A 25839-nucleotide genomic window follows, 5' to 3' on the forward strand; every position below is an offset into this window, starting at 1 on the left:
TAAGTCCCTCATCTAGCACCTGGCCAGGAAAAGCGGGGATGTAAATGAGTAGCAAAGATAACCCTTTCTGTCTCATTAATGCAATGCTGATAGCCTCGCTCTTTCATCAAGAGCACTGGGGCAGATAGACGGATACAAAACACAATGTATAGCGGTGTGTGTGTGTGTGTGTGTGTGTGTGTGTGTGTGTGTGCGTGTGCGTGTGCGTGTGCGAGAGAGAGAGAGAGAGAGAGAGGGAGAGAGAGAGCAAACAGCACCACTAGACCTCTAGAGTAGACTATATGGTTGCAACTAATTATTATTATTATTATTTCCATAATGGTTTATTTCCAATGAACAGAAAACGTATGAAAGACAGTACGGAGCGAGAACGCATCTCACCTGGAGAATCACAAACCATCTCTCAGTGGTGGAAACTACTCACATTTTTTATCATCAATACTGCAATATAGAAATACTCTGTTACTAGTAAAAGTCCGGAATTTAAAAATGTACTTGAGTAAAAGTACAAAAGTATTGGCATCAAAATGCACTTAAATATACCAAAAGCAAAAGTACTCATTATACAGAATGTCCCCATTTCAAGTTAGCAAATGTATGAACATCTTTTGAAAATACAAGCTCACAATGTGTCGCGATGCGACGCATTGTGAGCTTGTAGATCGCCTATTTTCAAATGGCCGAAATGTATAGAGGGCTGAAGTGGTTAATGTATGTTTTGTAATAATAATCAAAATCTACAAAGTAACTAAAGTTTTCAAATAAATGTAGTAGAGTAAAAGTACACTATTTGCCTCTGAGATGTAGTGGAGTAGAAGTAAAAGTATTGGAAATTAGAAATACTCAAGTAAAGTACAAATACCTCAAAATTGTACTTAAGTACAGAGTGTACTTAGTTACTTTCCACCACTGCCATCTCTTACACAGTACAGTACAGTGGCTGCAACAACCCTGCTCTGGTGTCAGAGTCACCAGTGTGTACTGCTGCTGGGTTCCCACCACTTTAGCTAACTGCACTGGCTTTGTGGCCTTGTCATTCTGTGGCTGTGGAGCCAGTAGGGCCTCATTACACCTTTAGACTCCAAGCCAGTACAGTTAGCAGTAGTAGGACGGAGAGAAGCAGAAACACCAGGGGGTCCTGGTTGGGTATTTCATTATACAGTGAACACAATAGACAGCCATTATACTAACTATACCCGACACGAATAAATACACAGAAACAGAAAGCTTAATAACTATGGCATCATTATTTTTGGCATATCAAACAGACACAGATTACATCAAATAAAACACATATAATCATAAACACCATGTCATCCATAATCTTACATTGCAAAATAATAATAATAATAATATTAATAATAAGTAGGTCGGGAGGGGCTTATTATCGGTATCAGCCGATAATGCGGGAGTCTGTCCCCGTTACAATGCGTTTGACCAGTGGTTCTCAAACGTTTTCATGTCAAGGACCCCAAAATTGAAATACATTTAGCCGCGGACCCCCATCTGAAAAGGTTTTGTGTCAGGAACCTCCAGAAGCAAAGATTCAAGTTAAAAAATGTTCACTTTAAAAATATATATATTCAAAGATTTGCAAAAATCTTCATGACTTTTCAAAAAATAGCAGATCTACAAGCTCATAGCGCGGCACTCGGTGCCGCGCTATGAGCTTGTAGATCTGCTATTTTTGAATAGCCAAAGTATAAAATATGGTAACAAATTTGGCTGGGGACCCCCTGGTACCCCCCCCAAGGTACCCCCCCAAAGAACCACTAGATCTCTGGGAGATGGATTGCTGAGGTGGAGCACCACACCTCAGGTCCCAGTACTTACCGCACGACAAACCATGCCACTCATACGCTGAGTCGGCGGTACCCGGGATCAAAGACATGACCTTGTGGTCCAAAACCGAGAGCTCTACCAACTGAGCTATACCCAGACACAAATAATCATAACAATAATGCTACAGTAATAATAATGTATGTGTTACAAGTGAAAAACATACATTTGACATTTCACAAAGCATTACCAATGGCTTCTCACTGCCTCAATGTCACAGGAAGGCATTTCTACACATGGGAGAAAAATGGCAATTAAATAAAAGTCCTGAAATTGGAGATACAAGGCTTCTTGTGGGACAGCAACTATATTGGAGCATATTGAGATCTAATAACCGCTTCCCAACGCGCCCATAACGTAACCAAGACTGTCTCATAAAAGTGAGATGGGTAATAATTTGAGCGGGGCTCGCCGGGCTAACTCCATCAGCCGAGTAAATGAAAGGAAATTGAACTTAGGTTGGAAGGCCATAATGTAGAGGAGATATATGATGGGGTTGGAGGTGTGGGGGGGGGGGGGGGGGAGGGAGAGGAATAGGGAGCAAGGGGGGGAAAAAAGAAAGATGAGGGAACAAAAAAAGAGAAGAGCAGAAGAGGAAGCATGTCCATGAAATGAGAGGAGAGAGGAGAGGAGAGGAGAGGAGAGGAGAGGAGAGGAGAGGAGAGGAGAGGAGAGGAGAGGAGAGGAGAGGAGAGGAGGAAAGAGAAAATGCATAAGATATGAAGAGGGAGGGTGATGGATTTAGTGGGGGCGTAGTAAAGAGGGTAATATAATGCAAAGAAGACAGAAAATGCAGAAAATGAGAAGGAAGAGAAGCATGGTGGAGATGAAGCTTACAGTAGGTCAGGGGTCTTCAACGTTTTTCAGCCCAAGGACCCCCTAGCTGAGAAAGACATGAAGCAGGGACCCCCTCTATATTGTATAACACTGTGTTGCAGATTTTTTTTTTTTTTTTTTACTTGGTCACAACACCTCTGCTATTTTTGGCTAAAGTTCTCCTCAGAGAAGGGATGCTAGGGTTCAAGTGGTTAATGTAACCTGGTTCTGCCAGACCCAGAATGAAGTCCTAGTATGTAACAATAATGATGTCATGAATAGTTCGTGACGAAAGGGGACGAAAGGGGGACAGACTTTTTTGGCTGGGGCCGGGGGACAAAGTGACCATGCCCATGTATGGAAACCCCTAGTGGTTGAAATCTGAATGGCCGGGCTTCGCACGACGTGTGTCCCTTCTATGCCCATGTATGGACAGACTTTTTTGGGGGACAGACAAAGTGACAGACTTTTTTTTGGCTGGGGCCGGAGGACAAAGTGACCATGCCCATGTATGAAACAGGTACAAAGCCTCATGTAAGCCCGACCCCCTTGGGTCTGGCAAATATCATATCACACAAAGATTTGGCGGCCCCCCCTGTAGTAACTCTGAGGACCCCCTGTTGAAGACCCCCTGTTGAAGACCCCTGCAGTAGGTGATACATACTGTACAAATGATAAGCTGGCAATCAAACAAATTCCCAAGCAAATCACTCATCGTATCACCACACGACATGTACTGATCAGATCAGCGAGCTACAATCTACAATCTAACAACAGCTAACAGATCTATAAGATAACGTGTTAACTTGTGATACAACGTGTTCTTATGCTTTTTTAGTATTTTGTTACAGAGTGTACAGCACTTTGGTTTGTTTTTAAATGTCCTCTATAAATAAAGTGGATTGGATTGGATTATGCTTAATTTATTCTCTTGTCATTATGATGGTGTCACACACCAAAACATAGCAGAACTACAAGCTACAGAATTGGCAGATCACGACATGCCGCATCAGCGACGCGCTGTGAGCTTGTCGATTTGCTACGTTCAGCGCGTGGCACAGTGACAGTCGTACGGAAAAGTATAGAACAGGCTTTAAGCTTGTAGATCTTCTTGGCAAGCGAAAGGATTTCCAAGAAGATCCAAGAACACTCTAATTTGGCTTTAGTCAATACTTTGTATTGACAATTTCATTTGCAAAGGTACGGGCCCTGTCAGTGCAGCATAGATTGAAGGCTTCCGTGAATAGCCTACAGGGGAAGAGATTATACTGTATGCATACGGCTATGACAGTTTTCCTCAAAATAAAATTGCCTTGCCTTGCTTGCAATATCGCAATATCAAATAGTGACCCCTGTATTGTGATGAGTATAGTATAGCCCGATTCCTGCCAATACAAAGGCCTATTTCATACACATGTAGCCATCCAAGACAAGGCATATATCTCGTTGTTCACGTCACACATCAGCTTCATGTTTGCAAAGAGTTGACAAGTGTGGCTGTGTCTCGACAACGTGCACGCTCCAATCCAATCTCAATCTCCCAGCATGCAAGTGTTTTCATTTCATCTCAGCCCGTGTGTGGCAGGCTGTCATGACATGTTGCATTCATGGCACCGTCATCACATCGAAGCCATTCACCAAGGGTCTTTTCACAGTGGCAGTTCTAAGGACGTCTATATACACTACTTGAATTGTATGATACACCATGGATGGCGCTCTAAGGCACATTAGATAACAGCTTCCATGAACACTGTGTGTGTGTGTGTGCCATGCTATCGTATGATTTACACTAGTGCGGAAAAGCGAGTGACATTTTGCGCCCAACATTGTCACTCCCAAAGATGGTGGGGTGAAGAGCTTGAAAAGCACAGGCTGACCTTCTCCAAGAGACTCCACACATCCATATGAATGTCTTTCTATGGTTGTCACGTTGTGCAGGGAACACCTATTGAGCAGCCTCCATGGTACAGTATGATGGTTTACTCACAACAGAGATCCTGTAAGGCCCTTAACATGTGCACCACATACAGTAAAGTAATCAATAAGTTAACTGCATGTTTTGAGGCTTCATCCCATGATGTAGTACAGCCATACAGGTGGCCTTGATGGCACTTTATCTGCCATGAATGATCGGATCAGGCAAGCGGTTTAAGCGCTATGCCTGATTGTCCCTACGGTGCAAAATTAGCCACTCAACAGATTCTGGGGTATCGTTATTACAGTATAAGTATTGATTATGTTGAATGGGATTGTGGGGAAACATGCCACGTTGCTATTTTCATAGATCCTGGCATACTAAATGAGGGCAAAGAGAGGTACTTGCCACATACACTTACTGAACAGAGTTTATCTTCATTTAAACCACACCAGGGGACATACATGTAGGGAAGGGGACTATATTGTGAACCAGTAAAGAGGAAGGGAAGAGGCAAAAGCCCTTTGAACTGTCTTATTAATAATTGCACACTTTTATTTAGGAGAGAAGTACAGAAGGGGGGATGCCATGGTTCTTGTCTCTGGTTTAAACCTGTTCTCCTCCTCATACATTACAGTGGCTTATTTAATATTGTGACAGTTCTAACGGAGGGTATCCTAACATCAAGATGATGTGTGTCGGCTTGGTCCTCGTTTTAAATCTATCTCGGTTGTGGGCTTATTATTGCATATGCTCGCCGTATACGATCTGTAGAATGGCTCCCTTTGATTTGTGTAGGTAACACTTAAAGGTTATTGTATCGCCGGATTAATTTTTTGTTGCTATGCCTCCTGGCTGAATTCCTGCGAAGGCTGCGACCTAGAAAAAGAAACCATTATCTCAGCTCATGCCTGTCTGATTTAATGACTGATGCCATCATCTAGCCAAGACAACTAGACAAGTGTCATTTTATCGACCCGAATGCCAATACTAGCGCTCTCTCCATATCTCCTGCCCTGCTGGGAGGTTGGACTACATCCTGGTGTGATGAGTGAAGCAACCTTACAACACATTCTCTGTTTTTTCCCAGTGAAGGAAATCAAACAACAAATAACTCAATAAACCCCAAAACCTCAGTACAATCCTAATGCCTCAAACATTATACCTATCAGTACGAACCTGATACCTTCTAAACCTAATACCTTAACCTATTGAGACCTGGAACGCATCTGTGTCATTTTTTGATTTGAGCTAAAAAGCATTATTTTACACTTTGGCTATTCAAAAATAGCAGATATACAAGCTCGTGGCACGGCACTCGAGCTTGTAGATCTGCTATTTTAGAAAAATTGTGAAAATGTGTGCAAATCTTTGAATATATATATTATTTTAAAGCGAAAAATGTTTACTCAAATCTTTGCTTCTGGGGTGTCCCTGGAACAACATATTTTGATGGGGGTCCGTGGCCAAATACATATAATTTTGGGGGTCCTTGACATGAAAAAGAACTGATATAGAAATCAGAATACTGTTGAGATTTAGGAGACATGTAGAGTCGGCCTCAGGTCTTAATGGGTTAATAAACCCTAAACCTCAGTACAATCCTAATGCCTGAAACATTATACCTCAGTACAAATCTGATACCTTCTCAACCTAATGCCTCAACACTAATATACCTCAGTATGAGTACATTATTTCTTTCTTTCTTTCTTTCTTTCTTTCTTTCTTTCTTTCTTTCTTTCCTTCTTTCTTTCCTTCTTTCTTTCTTTCTTTGTCATACAGCACACACAGAAAGTCACTTAATATATAGAAGTATATTCCCTTTCTGTCCATTTTTTATTTAGCAGTTTGCAAAAATCTAATCCTGTATTTAAAACGTTTTTATTTGTATATATTTTTCTATTTTGTCATGGTGTTAGACATGCAGACATGCGTTTATCTCTGCATGAACAAATCTCTACACATTTGTAATACAAAGGCTCAAATCTACCCCATTCAAATCCCTGGCCATGAGGCTGATGTGGTGATATACCTACAGTACCATCATCTCAACACAAAGCCTCTGGGTGGTCGCAGTGTATCTGCAAAGATGAAAACTGTGTCCCATCATCATCCCATCATGCTCCCTCTCTCTCTCTCCCCCTCTCTCTCTTTCCCTCTCTCTCTCCCTCTCTCCCTCTCCCTCTCTCTCTTTCCCTCTCTCCCTCTCTCTCTCTCTCTCTCTCTCTGTAAACCTGATAGCCCTCACTATAGAGAGACTATTGGTCCTGTTGTGACCCTCCATAATACAAACCCATTCAATCGCCTCTGCGCTGAAAGCATGCAGAGATGTTTTGAATGGCTAACCATACAGCACGCTGTGATCCTCGGGGGATAAAGCACACAAACACGCACGCACACACACACGCACAGGCAGAATAAGGAGCCCGTATCCCCTACGGATATTGCATTGTGTTGCACCACGAGGCATGGCTTCATTTAAATGGAAAATCTCTCCATTGTCAAGAATGATATCACCCTGAGGGACTCTGAATGGCCGGCTTCACGCTATACAGCCATACGTTCAACACCACACACACACACACACACACACACACACACACACACACACACACAATGCAGCGTCTCTCTCTGAGTAAGCTAATTTAGCTAGAATTGGCACATTCCAGCAGGTGGGGCATGCAGTCTGCACCGATCAACATCTGCATGTGTGTATCCTGTTGTGTAGTTCAAAGCTTTCATCAGTGCTCTGCACCTCCCCTGATCCACACACACACACGCGCGTCTATTTACAGACTGCCAGGTTGCTCATCCAAGGTCATGACCACTAGCGAGGCATTCAGTGGTGCTGTAATTCCTCTGTCCATAATCAATCATAATATGTACTGTTAAGATGGTCTGTGCCGTTTCCACCCAGGACAAGTTCTCTCAACACATCACAAAGCGTTGTTGAGCTTGTAGATCGTCTATTGTCGCTATCTGTCGTACGACTTAATGTCTGAAGGCCTTAAGTGGTTAATGGATTAAACCAATTAATTAGCGCAACAATGCTATAAACAACAACACAATTATATACTGTATATATAGTTGTAATCATTGTGAAAAAGAACAATCCATATTATGACAAATTAATTTCTTATGTCACCTTTTACAATGCTGGGCTTCTCATGTCGTTGCTATGGATGATACAGATACTATTCATAGACATAGAGGTGTCGAAACAACACTTAACACTAATTTAGACTTCTTTGCACAACCTTGACAAGTGTCAAAATGACAAATAAAAAGTCATATTTCGGAGATGGAAAGATTTTTGTCACGCCTTTAGTCCAAACTTACTGCAGTGTTTTAAGATTATTAAGTTAACTATAGTTACAGTTATCTAACTAATAAGAATTCCACTGTGTCATCAAATCTATTCCATTCGTCTCCCGACTGATTAGAATAGAAGTCATTCCACCACATTTCACACGACTGAAAAGTCAAGTCAATGTCACTCTACGCTGGACCAAAAACCTATTTTCTCTCTTCCATTCTTCCCGCAGTAATCCATTCCTTCTCATTACAACTCTATTTCCTCTTCTCTATGCATTCTTGGCTCCGGATCAAACACTCGCTGCCTCCCCTGAAAGATAGTCCTTTTAAACGTTCAAGACATCGTGTCTTAACCTTTTGATGAAGACATTTTCAATGCCGAAATGCCACAGTGAGCCCACAATGCTACAATGTTGCCACACTTGTAGTTGGCAGCTGGCATTAACTTATGAAAGAATGTGTCAAATGTTTTGGAGGCATTTTGCGACTGGTGGCATTTTGCATCACTGTGCTTCAAAACTGCATTAACCTGCCTCAAAATAGGTGAAGGAGCTTAAATAGAGGCCAGGCTAACTAGTTTTGCGGCACACAAGGGCTGCTTTAAGCTGCTCTGTGACATGGCACAGGCAAATCCTCAGTGCTCATTTAACTGGAAGAAGGAGAAAAAGAAAAGCGCAAAGATAGACATACTTCTCTGGGTGCTATTTTGGGGAAACAGACAGACCGGCATGTATCGCAGTCAATGCCATGGCAAGTGGGGTGTGGCAACAGGCGTTTGGATTGCTTCTCATTACCTTTAACCACTTAAACCCCATATAGGTAACCGGAGTCCCTCAGGGCGCAATACTAGTGTCTTTTTTGTTTTGTGTTATTGTGGGGAAAATAGCCGATCGACAAGCTCACAATGTGACGCATCGCGTCGCGTTGTGAGTTGTCGATCTGCTATTTTCAGCGAAAGCTTTCCCCACAATACGGATTCTGGGGTTTAAGTGGTTAACCATTTAAACCCTATATGTACTTTGTTGACCGGGGTTCCCCCAGGAGGTCTATACTTGGCCCCCTTCTTTTTTTGCCCGCAACACCGAATATGTTCACCTAAAATAGCTGATCAACAAGCTCACAACAGTTTGCATTATTGTAGATCTATTTTGGCCGAATGTGCACCTCTTTTCGCAGAATGTTCGTCTATTATGAAAAGCCCAGAATAGGGACGCTAGGACACCAGGATGCTGCGCTCAGTGCAATAGAGTGTTGATCATTTCCACAGTGTCAAGGAAGAAACACATTAACTGTGATGAAAATAGCAATGGACGAGCAAACGCTACAGGCCAGCAGTGGAACGGCGCAAATCCTGGTCATCATTGATCCCTAAATTTGGTGCGAAGTCCGCTTTTGCCAATTCACCGGCAAGTTGCATAGGCAGAGAATCGTAAATCTGTCAAAAGTGAAAGTTGCGTACATCCTGTTGGTCGCTGGTGCTGGACACAAAAAGTAACAGTTAAAATGGCCATAGTTACCGTAGTAATGTACACTTAGTGTTTAGTCAAATATTTCAGAGTAAAGCTGTGCGGATTCTTTTCATTGTTAAGAGAATCGTAAATCATCACGTCCTCATCAATATGCAAGGCGAGTCCCGTAATGTCAAACGTCTGATGCTTAGTCATACCCTGTTATCGACCTGTTACCCGTTTGATGCAACGGGTGTGAGAATGCCTTCCCAAAATACCAAACCTGCCACATCGCCTTCATTGTTCACTGCACAGCTCACGCCAATCTCCTCTCCCGCCACTGTCACCATCCCCTTCCTCCCCATGTGTCTCCTCTCCTGAGTCCTGCTCCTCTCCTTTCCTATCATAGTTTGTCTCAGTAGGAGGTACACCTCCACCCATTCTTCTCATCATCCTTTGCTTTACCCTTCTCCCTCCCTCCCTCTCCTCCTTTCTCTTCCTGTCGTTCTTTAGCCTCTGCAGCGCATCTGAAGGAGGTTCACTACAGACGAGAGAGAGGTGATTCTCCCCTTTGAGAAAAGTGTGTGTGTGTGTGTGTGTGTGTGTGTGTGTGTGTGTGTGTGTGTGTGTGTGTGTGTGTGTGTGTGTGTGTGTGTGTGTGTGTGTGTGTGTGTGTGTGTGTGTGTGTGTGTGTGTGTGTGTGTGTGTGAGTGCGTGTTCCTGCATAACTATGCATATACATATATTAATGACCAGTGAGGATACGTGTGGTGTAAGGAGCTTGTACATGTATAAATGTCCATCTCTGACCCAGAGAGAATAGTACACATTCTTCTCTGAGGAGCTGTCCTGTTTCCAAAAGATTAAAAATACACCCTCTGGTATACCTCTCTCTCTCTCTCTCTCTCCCCCCCTCACACATGCATGCAAGCATATTATTCCTGCTAAAAGTTAAATTAAGAGAGTGTGGTGGGGGGCCGACTATAGACGAGAGAAACGGTTTGAGGGATAAAAGAGGAGAGTGTAGGGGGTGAGGAACAGAGGAGGGGAAAGGAAAGGAACTGAGGGATAGAGGAGAGGGTGGATGAATGTGTGGAGACGGCAACAGAAGTGAAGTGTCTCTCTCTCTCTCTCTCTCTCTCTCTCTCTCTCTCTCTCTCTCTCTCTCTCTCTCTCTCTCTCTCTCTCTCTCTCTCTCTCTCTCTCTCTCTCTCTCTCTCTGCTCTAAATAACCCCAGCACCCATGGGTTGACTGGCAGCACTGCAGTAGCACCTCTCTGCCAGAAATAACACCCAGCACCCCGGCACTCTTCTTTAAATACACTGTAAGTGCTACAGCATCCGACACATTCAAAGCTTAAAATACCGTGTCAGAACACATGTGCTTTTATGCATAAATACAATACCACTAAAATACCTTATCAAAAAAACCTGCCTCTGATACCCAACAGGAATTTAACTGCAACTTAAACCTTATTAAGTCACCTCTGATTAAAATGTCATGTGATGAATTGATAAATAACAGAGTGATGGGTTGATGTGTGATGTTTCATGTATGATGTGGTGGGTAAGTGTTTTTCAAGGGATAAGACACAAGGGAAGTACAACACAATGAAATATGCAGAACAACGGTGGCTGACTGAAGAATGTATGTGTCAACCACATAAATGCAAAATCCCCTGTTTGATTCCAGCTGGAGACCTCCATTTACTGTCTCTGTACAATCGGAATGAAGCAAAAACTGCCTTAAAAAATGCACTACAGCAAATATGCTAAATCTAAATGTTCTTAATCAAGTAGCGCATGTAGGAAACAGATTGTATGTTCCTTTCCTCTGTAGAGAACAACAGTCAAAGGCACACTGTTCAGTTGATTTCTTTTTTTAAAGCCTTTATTAACATGTTTAACTTTGTCTAGCCATTTTCATAATAAAGGCTTTTTAACATTTCTTCAACTGAAGAGTGTGACTTGTACTTTTGTTTTTAAGTTCACCTGATCTACCTAGCTACATGTTCTCCACAGAGAAAAGTAACTTAACCCCTTGCACCCCAGCATACATATTCTGGGGAGACAATTAGCCAGAAATAGCCAATCTACGTGCTCGGCAGAGCTTGTATTTTTTGGTTATTTTTGGTGAAGAGATTTGCTGTAGACGGGAAAAAAGCGGTACAAGTATCGAGCCAACTCAGGTCCAGTTGACTAAGTCTAGAGGGTTAAACTTTAAGTTTTTAAACTCTGTTTGCTATGTGATGAATCTCTCCAAACAGCACCTGTTTCCAGTTGGCTGTAATTAAGGAAGCCCCTACAGAGATCTCTTATGTGTAGCCCGTGTAGGATTCAGCACCACGGACAGCACCCATGTTTTTAAGGGAGGGAAATTCACACTAATGCTGCGTTAGTGGCAATAAAGTGAAGTAATTTTAGATGGAGGCCAGCGACATTAAGCAACAAGTGATGCCCGAAACGTGTCGCTACAAATCAAAGTTGAGCTGGTTTCCACGCCCCTTCTCTCTCCATACAATTCGCAAAATTGCTTGCTCAGGGTGGGACTGTCGGGTCTCTGCTCTACACGTAAAGTGTCTTGAGACAACTTGTTGTGTTCTGACACTTTAATACAATTGAATTGAATTGAAAAAAATCCTGCTCTATCACATTAATGGGAAAAAAAGAAAAACACAAATTCTTGCCGTATACTGTTCATTTCCCAGTGCTATTTAAACCGCTTTTCATTCATGCAGTGTGGCTTTATCAACATTTCAACATGCAGCGGCTCGACAGCAATGTTGCTCGCCATGCCTGAGCGTTTCGTCACCGCTTGTGAATAACAGATGAAAACAGCAACAAGGGAGGAAAACTATAAAGATAGCTGGGGAAATTATTCATACATTTTTAACACACACATCAACTTTTGTGTTTCAGACATTTCAGAAAACTAAAGCTACAGACATATTAAGCACTTAGACCCAGTTGACCAGAGGACCCCTCCATGGTTTTGCTCTACACTAAATATCTTCGCCGAAAAATAGCCGGTCCACAAACTTTTATTTCCGGCGGACGTTCACTCCAGATTATGGGATCCCAGGGTTTGGATGGTGAAACCAGTGATGGATAAAGGGATGTACTCTTTAAAACTTTGAAAGACTTGATGTTATCTCCAAAACGTTATCATCACACGAGCCACAAGACACCACGTTTACGTGAAGATAAACAAATCATTTTCTGTGGATCTGTGAAATGTAAAATCAGCAAAGTTTCCATGTCATTGGTCATTGGAGAACAAAAAGACAACTATCTACTTTAATTTAGTTGTGTGATAGGGAGACTCATTCCATATAAAAGCACATCCTTTGAATAAAACACAAAAACATCCTTTGAATCTATGATAATTGTATCTCATCAAAAAGTGTTAGTGCCTGTAATCAAACCAGTTCATTTCATGCTTTATTGTATTTAAAGCCACAACCCAAGACTCATTTTAATGAATAAAACATTATTTTTCAACCAATGTGTATAGAGTATGTTAATAAAATATAACTAATGCATCTGCCATGGTTAGAGGTGGTTCTTCCTACACTTCCATTGAGACATTTTGACTCTGGCATTAGGTAGCGCTACAGTATACCTCTGGTGCAGGGGCTCCAGGACACATTTGGGCAGTGATGGAATAACAGCCACTCTCCAGCTCTCACACACACACACACACACACACACACACACACACACACACACACACACACACACACACACACACACACACACACACACACACACACACACACACACACACACACACACACACACACACACACACACACACACACACACACACACACACACACACACACACACCCCTTTCTGTGAGCGAACCACGTGCCCTGTATATCGTCAGATCATGATTACCGTAGCCCTGGTGTTGGGGAGCGTAACCGTTCCAACATGAACCGGCTTGTCGCAGCAGGGCATGACTTGAGATGTGCCAGGGCTGCGGGTTTGATCCAAATATTTACAAAACAAGAGCAGAGACACAATTGTCTCTGCCCGGCGGCGACGTGCCAGGGCGACCAAACAGGTTTGTTTGTTTGTTTTTTTTGGGGACTGAACCGGCTGCCACACATAATCAATGTTAGCCGTAGCTGCTATTTGGCGCGGCAACAGAAAGCACAGGCTGTTGGAGCCAATTAAAAGACAGAGTTCAACTCACAGTTCAAAAAGCTGCAGGTGCTGGAAGAGCTGCCAGGACAACGTGGTCAGCAGGGGGTTCTTAGACAGGTTTCTGAAAGAGAGAAAGAGGGGGAGAGGGGGGAGATAGAGAGAGAGAGATTGTGATTAAAATTAAGTTTTAAGATTCCTGAAAGAAGAAAAAAAAGTGCTACTCTAGCCTATCTAGGTGTGAACTGAAAACTGAGATGTATAATAATAACAGCAATAATAAGAATAATCATCATCATCATCACCATCACCAACAGCAGCCAACAGAAAATAAACAAACATAACAGCTAAGAAAGTCAGACAATGGCGTGTTCATACAGCAAGTGGCTGCAGTTAAACAAACAACATGTAAATGAGCAGGGAAACACACTGCCAATGCTATAAGTTTCATCCCAGTGTTGACACTTTGTCAGAGGAGTGTGGAGATTAAGAGCATCAATAGATAACTTACACTAACACCAATATTTACTTGCACTCGTTTATCCCATCATTCACTCCAGACTTCTACAGAAATAGTTTATAGCCAAGCCTAACACAGCTTAATTCCCAGCGGAAATATATGATCGAGGAACCAGAAAGTAAGGATTTCATTCACTGCTGAGTCCTAATATGTACTGTAATACTTTCTGCCTAGTTTGCCTCGTTATCACTTGGGTTACAACAATATTGGTGACCTCGATGTTCCCATCTAATGAGCACGAGATGGGAACATCTCACACTCATGAATCCACAGCGGTTTCCGCGCTCAATATAACAATACAATCATAGCAACAGTCAGAGATATAAAAGGCAGTCGACGTGCTCAAGGCAGTTGTACAGTTAGTTATCAATAAATGTGCCTTGTAACTTCAAACAACTTCAGCTCTCTCACTGCAAAGGCTAACTGTAACCACTTCAACTCTATCTATATACCAGTGGTTCTCAAACTTTTTCATGTCAAGGACCCCCAACATGATATGTATTTGGCCGCAGACTCCCATCTCAAATATTTTGTTCCAGGGACCCCCAGAAGCAAAGATTTGAGTTACAAATGTTCGCTTTAAAAAGTATTTATTCAAAGGTTTGCACATTTTTTTAAAAATAGCAGATCTACAAGCTCATAGCGCAGCACTCAGTGCCGCGCTATGAGCTTGTAGATCTGCTATTTTTGAATAGCCTAAGTATAACATGTTAAAGTAGTTAAAATAATTGTGATGCTATATTAACACATTTTGCTGGGGACCCCCTGGAAAACCCCCACGGACCCCTGAGAACTAATGCTATATACTTTGTTGACCGGCGTTCCTCAGAGGTCAACGCTTGATCCTCTCCTTCTTTCCCTCTACACCAGGGGTAGGCAACCTTTATTATCAAAAGAGCCATTTTTGGCCCAAAAGATTATTAAAAATCTGTCTCGAGCGGCTTTTTTTGTGTGCTTTTTCTGGTGTTTCGATATAACTTTTTTATTATTGTTTGCTAATTTCTCAAAGCAGATCAAGTATACCAGTAAGCCAGAAACGTTGGTGGTGAAAGCAAACAAACCAAGCATCAATAAATTCTTTATTTTCCTTCAATGATTAGTTTCTTATTTTTATCTGGTGTATGGGCGAACCTTTGTTTGTACTAATAACTTTACTTTAATAACTTAACTTCATGCCTAAAGTAAAAAGAAAAAAACAGAAAGAAAACCTCTTATTCCTTTGCATACTACTTTGCCCAAGCAACTGGGAGCCACGGGAGAGGGCCCAAGAGGTTGCCTACCCCTGCTCTACACCAAATCTCTTCGTCGAAAATAGCCGATCTACAAGCTCACGACGTGTCGCGTTGCAATGCGTTGTGTGCTCGCAGATGCGCTATATATTCGCAGAACGTTCGCCAACTATGATATAGGGATGCAAGGGTTCATGTGGTTGAGAAGCATTCAGCGTCTTTGTATAGTGTCTACAGAGTTTACTTCTGCATCCTCTTCCAGGACAGTGTGTGTGTGTGTGTGTGTGTGTGTGTGTGTGTGTGTGTGTGTGTGTGTGTGTGTGTGTGTGTGTGTGTGTGTGTGTGTGTGTGTGTGTGTGTGTGTGTGTGTGTGTTTTAGTTACACTTTTAGGGAAAGGTTATTGTACTGATTGCACTGTGAACACTTGTCACTTTTCGTTGGCATTGCACTAATTGTAATGGACACTTTATTTGTTTTGGGGCGGGATACGGTAAGGACACTGTGACCTTGAGTAGTTGTTTTTCTGCATCGTGCAGGATAGTTAGGTATATACTATTGTATCCAGCGTATCGATAATTCAGGTAGGCACAGAAGAGAGGAGGTGTACATTGCCATCCCCCCCCCCCCATTCATTCGCTAACAAGTTAATTCATTCATACACCCACAAGTCAGCCTGTCTCTCCACGTTCAACCTCACTTCATTCTCATTCGCGACAAGCTAACTCACACACGCCCTCGTACCCACAGTGCAACTCAGGTGGTCCTTTTAAGCGGTCCTCTGTTCACTGTTCATTCCACGTGCTTAGCTGTCACAGCGTGTCGCACAGCTGTCAAGAGTTCAAATTCCCTCCACCTCCCCGGCCTCCTCCCTGTGGCATTTAGTTCTTTTGTTAAAGGTTTCATGACATCACATTTCTATTTTTTGACCTCAATTACACCCCCAAAAACTGAACTTTGAACATTCAGTGGCTTTTCTGTGGTCTGGGGTTTTCTGAATAATTAGGCTCAGAAAAGTGTTGTGATGGCGATGATGACAGGCAAAATCCCTCAACATCGACACCTGCAGGCGATTTATTTTATTGCAGCTGAAAAGGCTTCAGAACACAGAGAGAAAAAAAACTACCATGGCTCACTGGAGTGGATTTTTCAGTTAAAACCTTTTAATACACGTTTGAAGGACCATGATAAAGACTTTTCATGTTTTGTAAACCAGCATGTCATGAAACTTTTAATGGTTGATTCTGTGATTGTACTGTGATTCTATGTATTGTTCTATGCTACAGTATGTGGTGTCTTAACTCATGCAATTGAAAGGTTCCATGTTATGTTCATGTAATATGCTCTGCTCCGGGGGGGTTTGTGATCTCAGATTCTGTGTCATGCTTGCCCAGGTAATCTGTTGTATCACAGGAGCAGAGTCACACCGCCAAACTGAATGCAATATCACTGCAATAAATGGTAAACGGTAAATCCTGTGCTGAAGTGTCTAACTGAAATACTGTTGTTCTGTATTGACGGTGCTTCTTATAGTTTTTTCCTTGCCTTTGTATTGCTTTATACGACAGTATACTTTCCTTACTCTGTACCTGTAACTCTATTACCCTGCGGGATCAATAAAGGTATCTATCTATCTATCTTTTAGCAGCATAAGTGAAGACAGAGGCGGTTCGACTCGAACTGAAGATTTCAGTTCATGGAGGGGGTCGAAACATGACAAGAGAGTCAAAGAACACGACAGAGTCAGAGATATTCATATTCATTCAAAGGTGGACTTTAAAAGTCTAAATAGAACTGTAAGAGGAGAACAGAGGAGTGGCATTATAATCTGTCTGGATGGTTTGGGTGATAACAGCACCATTCAATGGGATGATGATTTCTAGGTAGTTCTAGGTATCGGGACGGTGCAGCACAAGCTTCAATCTATCTGTCGCATCTTGTTTGAATCGTAATCTGTTGGAGTGGCTTTTTAGGAGGACTGGTATGAGGAGAGTGTTGCATTAGTCCAGTTTGCTTGTAATAATGGCATGGATTAACCTTTCAGCATGGCGTTGCGTTCAAGAAATTTCATATTTCATTTCCGAAATGGAAAAAGGGCCGACTTTAACCCTTTAAGACCGGGAACGCATCTGTGTCATTTTAGATTTATTATTTGACAAAAATAGCAGATCTACAAGCTCCTAGCGCGGCACTCGAGCTTGTAGATCTGCTATTTTTGAAAAATCGTGAAAATGTGTGCAAATATTTAAAAAATAATAATTAAGCTGACATTTGTAACTCAAATCTTTACTTCTGGAGGTCCCTGGAACAAAATATTTTACAAAAGTGACACAAATGATGCTTTCCCGATCTTAAAGGGTTAAAGCGGCACGTTGATTATCTTTATCATCTTAAACACGCATGCATGCATACACGACACAACACACATGAATGCACGCGCACACACACACACACACACACACACAAACAAACAGCAGTCTTTGACCTTCTCATGGTCAGGACTCATTTCCCTCGTTACTTCTGGGTAATGACACACACACACACACACACACACACACACACACACACACACACACACACACACACACACACACACACACACACACACACACACACACACACACACACACACACACACACACACACACACACACACACACACACACACACACACACACACAGGTGTCTGTTTCCATGGCAACCTCAACGCTGACAATGTGGAGTTGCTTGCACTGGTGAGTAACGGAGGAAAGGAAGGAGAGAGAGAGAGAGAGAGAGAGAGAGAGAGAGAGAGAGAGAGAGAGAGAGAGAGAGAGAGAGAGAGAGAGAGAGAGAGAGAGAGAAGGATGGAGGATGGAGAGGAGAGGAAGAGAGGAAAGGATGAGAGGCCCCCTGGAATCCAAATCACCTCATCATTACTATTAATGAGATTATGACTGCTTCCTCCATAGGGACCCGCTGTTGTGTGTGTGTGTGTGTGTGTGTGTGTGTGTGTGTGTGTGTGTGTGTGTGTGTGTGTGTGTGTGTGTGTGTGTGTGTGTGCGCGCACACACCTGTATTACTATACTTGTTAGGACCAATTGTCCCCACAAGTATAACAGAATTTAACCCATTCAATCCGGGAACGCATCAGTGTCATTTTTAGATTTCTTTGGCTATTCAAAAATAGCAGATCTACAAGCTCGTAGCGCGGCACCGAGTGAGCTTGTAGAACTGCTATTTTAGAAAAAACTTTTTGCTAAAATAGCCGAAGAAATCTGAAAATGACACATGTGTTCCCGGTTTTAATGGGTTTTCCTCACAGGAGGATGGTTATAAAAACAGATTTGGGGAGTTAGACTTACAATTAGGAAAAGATTCAGGTTCAGATTAGGGTTAACGTTAGACATTTAAAGGTTAGGTTTAGGGGTTGGGGGTTAGAGTCTTCCCTATTTTAAACGTACACCGAAACATTAGCCGATCTACAGGCTCACAACACGTCACGCTGCAACACGTGAGCTTGTAGATCTGCACACTTTTGTCTATGGTTATTTGAGGTCCTCACAAGTATAGAAATACTGTGTGTGTGTGTGTGCGTGTGTGTGTGTGTGTGTGTGTGTGTGTGTGTGTGTGTGTGTGTGTGTGTGTGTGTGTGTTGAAATAGCAGGCACGTTGTAGATAGAGGACAGGGTTTATCTGACTGTATGTGTATCAGGCAGTGCAGCCAGGGAAAAGGGCATCTACTTTCTGTCCACACGTCTGTGTGTGTGTGCTTTTGAGCGTGCACTGTACCTGTGTGTGTGTGTGCGTGTGTGTGTGTGTGTGTGTGTGTGTGTGTGTGTGTGTGTGTGTGTGTGTGTGTGTGTGTGTGTGTGTGTGTGTGTGTGTGTGTGTGTGTGTGTGTGTGTGTGTGTGTGTGTGTGTGTGTGTGTGTGTGAACCCACTGAACCCAGGAGCAAGCTTGAGAGAAAAAGAGGGGGACAGAGGTTGCACGTGACCTAAGAAAAGCCACTGCAAAGTACACAGTGAAATCCCCAGTGAAGAGTTTTCAAATGGAACAAGGTCCATGCACTCTGAGTTAAATCAACACTGACGGCAGGTATATCAGGGTTACTGTAATGCACGTTGACATGTAATGTATGTTTCGAAAAGGAAGACAGACAGACAGACAGACAGACAGACAGACAGACAGACAGACAGACAGACAGACAGACAGACAGACAGACAAACAAACACAACCATTACCAATCACACACATATATCTACAGCAATGCAACCTAATATACTCCAGGCCACAGGAGGAGCCAAAGTGATCACTTCAGGCGTCTAAACAGTGAGGAGTTTTACATCCTGTGGCGGGGGTGTTGCGAGGAGACACACCCTCGCTCCCCATCCTCTCTCCATTATGTTCCATGGACAGGCAATCAGCGGATAGGAGCAAGAACGGGCGGGAACTGCGACGCTCTATAGGAGGTCTAGACGACTCCCTGCTGTAGAGTCTTAACAGCCCCGTGATTATTCAGATGACATCTGCCTGCTATCTGACCATGTGGAGCGGGCACAGGTGCGCTACCTGACCAGAGAGGAGAGACAGCAGTGTGCCAAGGTTGATCTCGCGCCAAATGCCAAAGAAAACCGATGTTATCACCTGTAACGCCCTCACCGGATGCATACACCTCTATAATGACCACAGGCGGGCAATGCTCTGAAAGTCAATGACTTTAAATACCTGGGCTAACGGGTCAACTGGACAGAGCAGGACCTTAAAGTGAGGATGGAGGGCTCAGAATGGCATGTCCAGGTGTGTGGAAGTTCAACCTTGACTGTACAGTCCGTTCTCCTACGTATACGGCTGCCCTACAGGCGTCCCTGGATGCGTGCTATACAGCAATACTTTACACATTAACCAGAATCAACACTTTACCAGTGGTGTAAAGTAACTAAGTACATTTACTCAAATACTGTACTTAAGTACAATTTTGAGGTACTTATACTTTACTGGAGTATTTCCAATGTTCAATACTTTAACTTCTACTCCACTACATCTCAGAGATAAATATTGTATTTTTACTCCACTACAATTATTTGAAAACTTTAGTTACTAGTTACTTTGCAGATATAAATTATCATATTATAAAACATACATTAACCACTTTAGCCCTGTTTTATACATAGGCTATTTGAAAATAGCTAAATAACATTTTAATACTTTTACTTTTGGTACTTATTGTGTCGTACTATTTTGATGCAAATGCTTTTGTACTTTTACTCAAGCAACATTTTGAACACGGGCCTTGTTACTTGTAGCAAATTATTTCTACATTGCAGTATTGATATTCAATTCATTCATTCAATACTTTTACTTAAGAAGAAAATGTGAGTACTTTTTCCACCACTGCACTTTACCAACATGCATCTGTATGGGGGGCTAACCAAGGGAGAGTGAAAAGATAGCAGCCATGCAGGAGAAAGAGGCTGGGCCTATCACTACCATCGACACCATCAGCAAACTTGTGCTACAGTATGCAGGAGCCAGCAGAGCATCGATCATGAGGGCATCCCACACCTACCTACCTACGTGGATGTATACTAAAGAAAGATAGTGGGGGCAGAAAATACTGACGAGCCAGCCAGTAGTATGGAGGCTCGAGATGACTGCAAACGCCACTGTAGGGCTCGTCCCAGGACGACCTAGAGAAAATGGATACACAGACATTCTGTACATGCACACGTACGCAGTCGTGTACACACGCATGCAAGCATGCACACACACACACACACACACACACACACACACACTTTGCGGCTATAGTCCCATGGAGGAAGATTGAAAGCTGATTTTCCGTTTTTCATTAATCAAGGTCTTTGTTTGGTGGCAGACAATGGAGCTGATGCTGATTACTGTCCCTTTCAATGACCAGGAGAGAGAGAGAGAGAGAGAGAGAGAGAGAGAGAGAGAGAGAGAGAGAGAGAGAGAGAGAGAGACAGAGAGAGAGAGGTATGGAGGAATGGAGATACGCAATGATGGAGAGAGAGATAGACCGAGACGAAAAGGGAGAGAGAGACCAATATGGAGAGAGGGAGGGCGAAAGAGAGACAAAGAGAGAGAGAAGGAGGAGAGAATACAAGGGCAGAAAAGAGGAAGGGTAAGATTCATTTTGAGTCACCTTCAAACCTGGTCCACAAGAGATGAAGAGAAAATTAGACCAACTCTCTCTCACACGCATGCGCACACACACACACACACACACACACACACACACACGCACACACGCACAGTCTTTGTGGAATAGGCTTGCACCATTAGTAAAGCAGGGGGACAATGGCGCTGGTCTGAATGAATACTTAGTCTCAGGGGGACGATTCAGCTCTCTCAAAAATAATCCTTTTACCGACTCTGACAGACTGAGTCAATTACTATGATGGGGTCCAGACAGACACCCCCTTCACACACACACACACACACACACACACACACACACACACACACACACACACACACACACACACACACACACACACACACACACACACACACACACACACACACACACACACACACACGCACACACACGCACACACACGCACGCACACACACACACAGCCTCATCCAGCACTGTCAGGAAACTTCATTTTTTTGGGTCAAACATATTCTGTTAAGAGAACATTTCTCTAATAAAGCCCCGCTAGCAGCAGCACAGTCCACATAAATTCCCTCTTGTCTCTCTTTATTTCTCCTAAAACACGTAGCCAACAAATGTCTGCAAGCCAGTGAGTGTTTGCCAGTTATACTCTTGAGCGTAAAGCCTGGAGGCAACGTTGTAATCTTGTAGATCTGCTATTTTCACAATATTTTTCCTGTGGAACCGAGTCAAACAATATGCAGACTTAATAAAGTGACCACGGTAGTGATTTCCATTGAAAGGTGAGATTTGGTACAGTGGGTAGTAGTGGCTCAGGGGTAGAGTGGCCGGTAGAGCGGCCGAATGGGAACCGCGAGGTTCCCAGTTTGACCCCGCGCTCCCCCAGAGTTAGTGTCGAAGCGTCCTTGAGCAAGACGCTGAACCCCTAATTGCTATCGATGAGCTGGTTGGTGCCTTGCATGGTTTCCTCCGCCATCAGTGTATGAATGTGTGTGTGAATGGATGAATGTAATGCACAATCTAGGTAAAGCAGGCACGCCGATTTATGTGCGCGGCCGTGGGGGCTCAACTCTTACCGCCCCGCCCCCCAGCCGCGACCGAAAAAAAGTATATTTCTCTGTCTTGGCTATTGTTCTAGGTGTCAACGGCGCGTTAACACCTATCTGCGCCCCACTATAGTAATGGTAATGGTAATGGTACTGTAAGTTTGAGCCTGATATCTGAGATTCATGAGGGGGCTGACCAATTGAGCGTGGGGGCGCTGGACCCGAAGCCCCCCCCATATCGGCGTCCCTGAGGTAAAGCACTTTGGATAAAAGCGCTATATGCACCATTTAGTAGCTGTCATTCGGTATCGGGGGTTTGATTCATAAAGTTTTGTTTCATGTCAATGGCTCCTTTTCCATTTGCCATTATAATACAATGGCATCAATGGAATAAAATGTTTGACTCTTTGGCAGGAAGGTGGTTGAGGATGCCATGCAATTGATCAGAATCAGTTTCACAGGAATAGAGCAATGGGTGAAATGCCTTCTTTCGTGTGCGTTTTGTAGCATTCCATGAGAAGAGAGAGAGAGAGAGAGGACAGAGGTAGAGTAAGAGCAAAAGGAAAGAGAACAAATAAAGTATACATCAATATGTATACATCAGATAGGATAAGTGTGTTATTAGCATATTGTGTATAATCCTCACTTCACAGGGAACGGGGAAGGATAACAACAAGGTAACAACATTCCAGTCGTATTATTTGTTTTCACAAAGCTTTCTAACATTAAAGGTTTGGCTGCTAATGGAGCCTTTTTATTTTTGCCAAATAATGATAATGACACTTTGAAAATATTTCCCAGAGCTTAAATAATTGTGGTCATTAACGTAGCTTAGGGGAATTTAATGATGTGTACACAAATAGTTTCAAATTATGTTTTTGGTAGGTAGTGTTTTTTATGGTGAAGTTCTGAAAGGAAAATAAAGTAGTTTGACGTTGAAGTTGAAATTATACACCGAACGATACACTTTCATATTCTTAGCATACAACAGAAAGTCTCATTTTTCAACAAGGAATTCTGATGACATGCAGCTGTGGTCTAACCCAAAATATATTAACTCATCAACTATCAGAGTAAATAAATAAATAAAGCCCGAGCGATTTTCCCATTTTCTTACCTTTTCAAGTAGTCACAGAATATTTATCTCCAGTATGATCGATCCCCTGATGGTTGCTAATCACTGAGGGTTTCACTGTGCTTCCGCGAAAAAAGAAAAAAAAAAGGTCATCGCGACCTCCCGTTCGCTTGTCATACGCCGTTGAAAATAGCATGTCTCGTCAAAAATACAGAGTAAAACACAGGAGCCGAGATACAGAATATTTCCCAAATACTTTAATCAGGAAGTGAATGGAGCAGCAAATCTTTGGATCACGTTATCTCCTGGTTCTGTGTGCAGTGAGAGCTTTCGATTTACAACCGCCAAAAGACGTCATTGGCAGTGAAATGAGTTAATGCTCAGCAATCTAGGCTCTCGCTCGACAAAGACATTATTTTCAACTGAAAAGTCATGGGCTCCTACTGTTGAAATACATAACTAAGCCAGGATTCCAAACGATGGCCCCCTGCGTTGTGCACAAACTGTGGGTCAGGACCCAAACTGAGCAACACACCACGTATCAGCAGTAAAACATTTACCGCAGTTAACCTGGGCAGACAAACTGTCCTGGTGCTTTAGTGCACATCCCAGTAGTCCACACGTGCACAAGAGTTAACGCAGGTGTCATTAATCCTCGAGTCGTTAAAGCCAGCCATCAATCCAAGAACAGCATAGAATGTATGGGTGCTTGCGTGCTTGGTTAAGTAGCCTGATTGCCGCCGGCACAAAGGACTCTGCACAAAGTCGCTCTGTCTTGGAGCGAAGGACGATGAGTCTGTGGCTGAAGGTGCTCCTCCTCCCCGCTGGCTCATCGTAGAGGAGGTGTGGGAGGGGGTTTGTCAGGATGGCTTCCAGTCAGTGTTGATTTTGACAGCAAATTTTGATTTAGTTTTAGTCGTAGACCTTTGAATAACATTCCACTTAGTTTTAGTCATATTTGAAAATGTCATCTGAAATGTTTTAGTTTTTGTCTAGTTTTAGTCGACTAAATATCATGAGACTATAGTCGACTAAATCTACAGTTGATTTAGTCGACTAAAATGTATTTTGGTGGTGCCTTGATGGTGTCGTAATGGCTGATTTTACGGTTGGTTGCATGCTGAAAATAGCCGATCTACAAGCTCACAACACTTCGCAGCGCGACGTGTTGTGAGCTTGTAGATCGACTATTTTCAGAGCGCAACACCCGAGCGCAACCAAACATAAAATGACTTGTCTTTTAGTTCTACTGGATCTCTTCTCCACTAGTCCCTCACTAACATTAGTCTAGTTTTTATTTGTTGACGAAATTGTCAATATATTTAGTCTTAGTTTTAGTCATCATAGCTTAGTTTGTATTTAGTTTTCGTCGACAAACATTTTTCGTCATAGTTTTAGTCGACAAAATCAACACTGCCTCCAGTTCCCTCCTCATCCTCCCCTCTACGACCACCTCCAGACTGTCCAGTTTGACTCCAACTACAGAGCTATAAGTCTTCCTCTCTGATTCAGTTTGTCAGTGTCCCTTGAGTCGATGTTGTCCCCCTCAGCAGACCACGAGAAAGACGAGGACGCTGGCTAGTAGTTCAGTGTCTTGCTCAAGGACAATTCAAACACCATGCCAGGAAAAGGAGAATCCTGAATTTGACTTTGTCAGTGTTCAGTCAAGGTTTACCACGTTTATACAAATCTGACAAAATAAAGCAGGAACAGTCAAGATAAACCCAAGGAGAACATGAATAGTTACATAATATTTATCTACGCGTATTGTAGATAAATATTATTGAACGGTGAAAATCATGAGCGTGTGAAAGGTGAACCACAGTTCATTATCTCTACACGCACATTGTAATGTAATTTTCACAGCATAACTATGTAGGAGGCTCCTGCGTGTCTGTTTATCTGGAGTAAATCTTGCAAACCACTAGAGCGATCAGTGCCAACTTTCCTGTGCACACTGACAGTAAGCCAAAGAAGAACGCACCTCCACTCATTATCACATGTTTTAAATTTTGTGAAATTAATTTGTGTAACTGTTAATAATGGACATTGGTCTCATGAAGCACTTTTGTACATATTGTACTTCACTATTTCCATTTGGCCAAAGGTTGTCTCGCAATTCAGAATGTTGCCTCCCGCAATTTTCAAATGTTTCCGTCAAACGGAAGCTCTGAAAATGATCAAGCGATAAAGCGGATGTGACACCTCCTCCCCACTTCCGTTTCGTCTTTATACAGTGCAGTAGTCGCGCAAATTTATCCGAATATAGACAAAATCATCTAAGCATGTATAGCTTGCGGCTTAGCAAAATTGGAAATATTTCTTTTAAACGTATAGATATTTTAAGATATATTTTCTTGAACGGTA

At 42.7% G+C, this 25839-nt stretch overlaps 1 protein-coding gene across 1 annotated transcript in view; it reads right to left on the reverse strand.

The window, feature by feature from the left end:
* ntrk3a (neurotrophic tyrosine kinase, receptor, type 3a) overlaps positions 1–24305 on the reverse strand; it is a gene marked incomplete at both ends in the record, with an annotated part of 165790 nt that extends 141485 nt beyond the window's left edge. Inside the window, 3 exons of the mRNA XM_080438187.1 lie at positions 13535–13606; positions 20828–20899; positions 24220–24305. Coding sequence (XP_080294313.1) covers positions 13535–13606; positions 20828–20899; positions 24220–24305 — 230 coding nt within the window. The remainder of the gene's footprint in view (positions 1–13534; positions 13607–20827; positions 20900–24219) is intronic.
* Positions 24306–25839: the final 1534 nt, after the last annotated feature.

This window comes from Gymnoscopelus braueri, assembly GCF_963280865.1.
Source record: "Gymnoscopelus braueri genome assembly, chromosome: 9".
Classification (NCBI taxonomy): domain Eukaryota; kingdom Metazoa; phylum Chordata; class Actinopteri; order Myctophiformes; family Myctophidae; genus Gymnoscopelus; species Gymnoscopelus braueri.